The sequence below is a fragment of the Aotus nancymaae genome, unplaced genomic scaffold (assembly GCF_030222135.1).
Source record: "Aotus nancymaae isolate 86718 unplaced genomic scaffold, 86718_ANA_hifiasm-v0.15.2.pri h1tg000041l, whole genome shotgun sequence".
Taxonomy (NCBI): domain Eukaryota; kingdom Metazoa; phylum Chordata; class Mammalia; order Primates; family Aotidae; genus Aotus; species Aotus nancymaae.
The window spans coordinates 5,894,574-5,901,692 of record NW_026988455.1 but is presented as its reverse complement, the minus strand read 5'-3'; the positions used below and the strand labels follow the sequence as shown (position 1 = coordinate 5,901,692).

The following is a 7,119-nucleotide window of genomic DNA, read 5'->3' as shown; positions in this document are numbered from 1 at the left end:
TTCTCAAAAGACTTCATCAAGATACAAAAAGCTACACAGACAGTCATAAGGGCTGCCCTCATGATTTCATTTGACTGTAATTACCTCTTTAAAGACCTGAACTCCAAATATGGTCACATCCTGAGGTACTTCAGCTCAGGACTTCAATATGCGAATAGGTGGTGGCACAGTTCAACCCATAACACTCACCATAACAGTGATATTTAATAAAAATCTGGGTTGGGCGCAGTAGCTTATGCCTGTAATCCCAGCACTTTGAGAGGCCGAGGTGGGTGTGTTGCGTGAGCTCAGGAGTATGAGACCAGCCTGGGCAACATGGCGAAACCTTGACTCTACGAAAAATACAAAAATTAGCCAGGCCTAGTGGCACGTACCTGTGGTCCCAGCTACTCAGATGGACGGCTTAACCAACAAACATCTCTTTCTCACAGTTATGGAAGATAGGAAGTTCAAGATCAAGGCATTGGCAGATTCAGTGTCTGGTGAGAGCTCCCCTCTAGCTGTGTCCTCACATGGTGGAAAGATATGAGGGCTCTCTGAGGACTCACTTATAAAGGCTCTAATCCCATGCATCAGGGTTCTACTCACATAACCTAATCACTTCAGCCATCTCTTAATACTACCACATTGGGGGTTGAGATTTCAACATATGAATTTGGTGGGAAAGACATAAACTCCATAACTCTCTGATAATAATAGTATAGTTGGGGATGTGAAGCCATAGGAAATCTTAAATATTGATGGTGAGGAAACTGATTTTGCATTAAAATTGAAGATGCAAATATCCTATTACCAGCTATTCTATTCCTAGAGATGTACTCTAGAGAAGTTTCACACAGGTGATTAAGAAGACAGGTATGCAAATGATCATATCAGCACTGGAAGAATCAGAAACAGTCAAAATATCTATCAGCAAGAAAACAGAGTACATTAAATGATGGAATACTATAAGTCAGTGAAAATGAATGAACTAGAGCTATATATGTAACATAAATGAATCTTAGAATGCACACTGTTTCTACAGTCTCCTAGATAATGATTTCTCATGACTGTGTTTTGTTCAGTAAAGGGACACGGCCATTCCCACACTGCTAGACGTTCAGACTGGTTCTTCCATGGCTTTCCGAGGCTAGTGGACCATGAGGCTCCTTTAGGACTTTTCAAAATCACAAGCCTTCCCACTAGAGACTCTTTAATTGCCTTTACACCTTGTCCTTCCCACCCTCATAGTATAGGTATTGACATATTTCTATTTGTGACTTCATTCAACGTTCCTCATTCAGTTAATTGCATGTCTTTTCCATTTTCATCATATCAGTTTCCAGCAGCTGATAAATTCCCTGGGTCCTTGTTATGTAAACAACCCCAATTCTTTTTTTGGAATAAAGAGAATGACTACACTTCCTGGGGAGACAAGAATTTTGTCTACAAATGGTACAGCACTACTGCGCATAATGGGTGCTTTCCTGCTTATGGCAATGTCATGCTTTAATATGTTAGGTTTTAGTATAATCAATAAGGTGCATAAATTTCAACTCAAGGCCTTGGAACAAGGGTCTCTTTCTCTTTTATCTAGCTACCTAGAGAGGAGCTGTGTTCAGGAGAAATGGCTTTGAGAAAGGCACTTAGGGAAGGGGTTGTAAGCACACAGGACCACGATGCAGATGGATCTGGATTTGAGTTCCAGCTCTGCTTTTACTGTATGTGAGACTTATAACAAGTTTTGTTATGTTTTTGTTTTCCTTGGTGAGCCTCTTTCTGCATCTCTACCTTCTTTATAGGGTTGATAAGATCAAATATATGAAGCATTTAACATGACTTCCACCAACTACACAGTCAGTAAACATTAATTTTATTAAAAAGATCGTTTCTTTAAAATAACAATTTCAAAGCTTTATTCAAAGCTTTGAAAGATGATAGTGGCTTTTATGTGGTAATGAGGCACAAAACAATGAAACAACTGGAGCAATCAAAGTTTCCACTGAGCAGCTGTTTTTTATTTTCTCCCAAAGTGATTTTAGAATATGGAAGGAAGCCAGGCCTCCAACTATGGTTCCAGCCTACAGCTGTGGTTGAATAAATGACTAACTGAAGAGTATCCCTGGGTAAGTAATTTAATTTTCCTGCATCTCACTTTCTCTTCTATAGAATATTGATTCATGGGAAGCTAACAGATTTGGAAAACCCTCTAGATAGGGAGTGTGTTAATAGCCATAGTTGCGTTGCTCTGTAAACACGGAAATGCTGGGAGTGCAATCACTCAAATCCCATGTCCTGCTTTCAGTGGCTTTCACCCACCTATATGATGTCTGAGTGTTAATGGTCACAAAGGCCATTTTCACTGAGGTTTAATTTGAAATGAGCTGCATCTGCTGCAGGACATAATGCAGATGTGCTCTGCTATAGAGAAGACCCTTTGCCCATAAATCTCCACAGTGGCCTGATGAATCACAGGGAAATGATCCTGTCAGAGACCCCTCGGGATGTTTCTGCCTGAAAATTTGGCTTTAGCAGGAATGGCTACTGCTCCCTGGCCCTAGTGGCTGCATATTGACCAATACTTGCCCCATCAAAAAAGCATGCAGGGCCAGGCGCGGTGGGTCACACCTGTAATCCCAGCACTTTCGGAGGCTGAGGTGGGTGGATCAATCATGAGGTTAGGAGATCGAGACCATCCTGGCTAACATGGTAATAATTTCTTGTATTTTTGTACTAAAAATACAAAAAATTAGCCGGGCATGGTGTTGCACACCTGTAGTCTCAGCTACTTGGGAGGCTGAGGCAGAAGAATTGCTTAAACCTGGGAGGCGGAGATTGCAGTGAGCCGAGACTGCGCAACTGCACTCCAGCCTTGGTGACAGAGCCAAAAATAAAAAAATTTAAAAAGCATGCAGGTGTCCCTCCATGTCTGAGGGGGATTGGTTCCAAGGTCCCTCAAGATACCAAAATCCTCAGATGTTCAAGTTCTTTATATAAAATGGCATAGTATTTGCACATAACCTGTGCACATCCTCCCATACACTTCAAGTCATCTCTAAATTACTTTTAACACCTACAACAACAATGTAAAATGCTACGTGAATTGTTATTTTATTGCTTTGTTTCTTTTGTATTATTATTTTTTCCAAATATTTCCCATCGTGTTGGTTGAATTGGGGGATGCAGAACCTGTAGGTCAATTAAGAAGTAAAGTATTACTAGTCCAGAGAAACACTTACTCTTCTTACCTTTAAGGATTTAAAAATAACGGGGCTTATTCCAAAGCAAGTATAGTGGAAAATACTTAACAGTAGACTGAGATGCTGTAAGAATTAAAATTCTGGGTGTAAAGGGTGATACAATCACACAGTGTCTGACACACAGTAAATTCAGTGAATTATAATGAACTGAAGGAAGGATGGAAGAAAAGAAGACAGAAGGAAAAAAGAAATGAATGAGAAGAAATTAGCCAAAAAGCTAGGACTTGGCTGGGTGTGGTGGCTCACGCCTGTAATCCCAGCACTTTGGGAAGCTGAGGCAGGTGGATCATGAAGTCAGGAGTTCAAGACCAGCCTGGCCAAGATGGTGAAACCCCATCTCTATTAAAAAAAAAAAAATTAGTTGGGTGTGGTGGCAGGCGCCTGTAATCCCAGTTACTTGGGAGGCTGAGGCAGAGAACTGCTTGAACCCAGGAGGCAAAGGTTGCAGTGAGCCAAGATCACATCACTGCACTCCAGCCTGGACAACAAAGTGAAACTCTGTCTCAAAAACAACAACAACAAAAACAAAACTAGGAGTTAGGCTATGTAGGCTATGATCATAGCTTGAATAACCCTAGACAAGTCCCTCAGTTTCTCATCTGGGAAAACAGAAACAATGTTTTCCTTATTGGTTTACTGTGAGAAAGAAATCAAATTACGTAGAGAGATATGTGGTTGAAAGCACCTGACAATCATGAGACCTGCAGATCAATATCAATTTAATACAATTCATCAAATATTTACTAAGCCCTTACTATCTGCCTGGCATTGTATCTTGGGTGCTAGAATTACACAAGATGAATAAGACAGGCAGGCTTATACCCTGGATAAGGCAACTGAGATGGAGGCAGTCTCAGTTCTGGATCTTAGGACTTTTATTTTTCATATATTCATAATAGACTCCTGAAATCCCCCTCTGGTTGAGCTGCCCCAGTCCTTGCCCACTGAAAACCCACAAGTCTATTAGGGGAGATAAAACTGTAAACCAAAAATTCCAAAGCAGAATGTGAACTGCAACAATGGTGGCCCCAAGAAAATGCAGGAAGGAAATGAGCAGAGGCTGAGGAACTGGAGCAGGGGAGTTGGGTGAAGGCACCTGAAAGGGATGATGTGTGGGCTGAATTACAGAAAATAAGCAGGAGTTCTTATATAAAGAAAAAGCAGAGAAAAGGCATTTCAGATCACAGGAAGCATGACATGCAAAGCCACAGAAACAGGAAATTGCTAGCTCCAGCTTCTGCCATTAACTGGCTCTTTTTAACCTTTCTGGAATTTCCTCAGGTCCCCCTGGGATTTCAGTCTTCTTATCTCAGAAAATGAAGGTCAGGGGTGGAAAAAAGGACTCTAGATTTCTGGAAGATGCTCTCTAACTGGATACCTCCGTGCTGGAGCAAAAAGAAAAGGGGTAGCTTTAAAAACGTCAAGTATTATTTTAGGGCACGAGCCAGAAGCCCCATGTTTTGTGACTATCAAGATGACAGGCAGAGCCAGCAGCCATTCAGAAGTTTTCTCCACTTGATCTTAGCCAAAAGGCCGAGAAGCGATCAGAAGTTTTCTCAAAGATTCATTTACCCACTTCACCAATACTTAGGGCATGGACTGAGCCAGGGCCTATGCTATCAAAAAGACCACAGTCCAGCAGAGGGAGGGAGACGGTAAATAAGTATATGAATGCTTGGAAACCATATTGGTCTGCACATTGCGACTGCGTGGGGACAGGAAAACAGAAGCTCCCAGGACGTGCAGGTCACATCCAGGTCACATGCAGGGTGAGTGATGGTTTATCTACTAGCCAGATTAACTTCCTGTTTCCTCATCCTGCTTCACTTTCTCCAAGAAGCCGTAAACATTTTCAGCAGTCAATTTTTCCTTGGCAGGACGACAGGGAACCCTCTCTCTTCACCTGCAGCCTTTCCCAGGCTTTGTCTGGGGCTCCACGCACTCACTGCAAATGCAGGTCAGAGCTAACCAAGAGGTGCCTGCTCCTGCGACAGATTTGCGCAAACCCGAGCGCCCAGTGCAGAGTCCCCGGCGTCGTGGGAGAGGGTGGCGGGAAGGCGGGCTGTGCAGCGCCTCCGGGGTTGGGCCGCGGCGGCTGGGCGGGACTCAGCCTATGGCATAAGAGGGGCGCGCCACTCTCCCGGCCGTAGTACTGCAGCTGGTGCCCCAGTAGCGAGCTGGGAGCCACTGGCACTGAGCTTGCAACCAGACCCGGGGACACTGAAGAAGAGGGAAAGGTCTGACTTCTACTTATTCTTTTATTTAGTACCAAAGAACGGAAGCGGGGCTGATTTGTGGGTGCCGGGGAGCAAGGCTGGAACTAGTCCAGGGTCTTAAACACGTCGGGACCTTAACAGGGTCCAGGGGAGGGATCCAGCCGCATCGAGGGGCTCCAGCAGCTCCAGGCGCCCAAATTCAGCAGCTTCTCTCCCCCGCAGGCCCACTTCTTCCCGCCACTCCCAGTCCCAGCCTCCAAGGATGCGGCTCCTCGGGAAACTCTGCTCCTCGGCCGCAGGCAGCGCGGCGCCGGAGCCCGCCTTCGCCATAGTGCTCACGCCGAATCGCATCCCCGAATTCTGCATTCCGCCGCGGCTGCCGGCGCCTTGCGCGCTCGACTCTCCGCCCCGGGCCGCCGTCCTGCCCAGGCGCTGCGCCGCCGAACCCGACCTGTGGCCTCGCGCGGCAGACGAGGGCGTCGGCCACACAGACTGGGACCCGCGCTCGCAGGCCGCGCTGTCGCTGCCGCATCTGCCGCGTGTGCGCACCGCCTACGGCTTCTGCGCGCTGCTGGAGAGCCCGCACACGCGCCGCAAGGAGTCGCTCCTGCTCGGGGGCCCGCCTGCGCCCCGGCCCCGGGCCCACACCTACGGCGGCGGCGGCGGCGGCCAGCGAGCTCCGCTCCCGGCCACTCCGGCGGCCCCCGGCGGTCCCCGCCCACCCCGGGACGCTCTCGCCCCGCGGCCCCGCGGCTGCCGCCTCCTGCGCGCCCCCAACGGGCTGCTGAGCCGCGCGCTGCGGGCGGGGAGGAGTCGCCGCCGGGCCCGCGCCCGCTCCGTCTCCAGCGGCAACGAGGACGAAGAGCGCCGCGCAGGTTCCCAGTCCCCGGCCCGGGCCCCCTCCGCGGGCCCGCCGTCTTCCCGGGCCCCGCTTCCCGAGCGCCTGGAGGCCGAGGGCACCGTGGCTCTAGGCCGCGCCGGCGACGCCCTGCGCCTGGCCGCCGAGTACTGTCCGGGAACCGGGCGCCTCCGCCTCCGGCTGCTCCGCGCCGAGGGCCTGGCCGGAGGCGCCCCCGTGCCCCGCGCCGTCCGCTGCCGCCTCAGCCTCGTACTGCGGCCGCCGGGCACCGCGCGCCAGCAATGCAGCGCCGTCGTGGGGCGCAGCCGCAAGGCTGCCTTGGACCAGGACTTCTGCTTCGACGGCCTCTCGGAGGACGAGGTGCGCTACCTCACGGTTCGTGTCAAGGCTCGGGATGAGGGCCGCGGCCGGGAGCGGGGCCGCCTACTGGGCCAGGGGGAGCTGCCGCTGGGCGCCCTCCTGCTGCTCTGAGGGCCCGGCCTTCCCAGGGCACTCCCGACACTGACAGCCGTCTTGTACAAAATAAACGTTATTTATTTTGCTATTTATCATATTGCTTTATTGACGTTTTAGTTTCTCACTGTACACATTTGTCATCCTTTATTGGTAGAGAAGAAAAAGAAGACTCTTGCTCTATTCACAGGACTCCCATTCCTCTTTTCAGACCATTTTTGCATTCCAAGGAAAAAGGGGTTGGCATGGGACTGGGAGAGAAAAGAAGTACACCCATCTGCATTGTTTTTCATTCCTCTGGCCTTCTATTAATGTTAGACAGGTTTTTTTTCCCCAAATAAAGCAAGTTATT

At 48.8% G+C, this 7,119-nt stretch overlaps 1 protein-coding gene across 2 annotated transcripts; it reads left to right on the top strand.

Annotated features, from left to right (window-relative positions):
- The first annotated feature begins 2,018 nt into the window (after positions 1 to 2,018).
- On the top strand, positions 2,019 to 7,119 carry C2CD4B (C2 calcium dependent domain containing 4B). 2 transcript variants are annotated; one of them, XM_021666203.2, is made up of 2 exons: positions 2,019 to 2,105; positions 5,678 to 7,119. In XM_021666203.2, exon 2 carries the CDS (start codon positions 5,718 to 5,720, stop codon positions 6,783 to 6,785), a length of 1,068 nt encoding a protein of 355 aa, XP_021521878.2. In that variant the 5' UTR covers positions 2,019 to 2,105; positions 5,678 to 5,717; the 3' UTR covers positions 6,786 to 7,119. The 2 variants fall into 2 exon arrangements, with proteins under 2 accessions (XP_021521878.2, XP_064217766.1); XM_064361696.1 differs by lacking the exon at positions 2,019 to 2,105 and adding an exon at positions 5,397 to 5,476.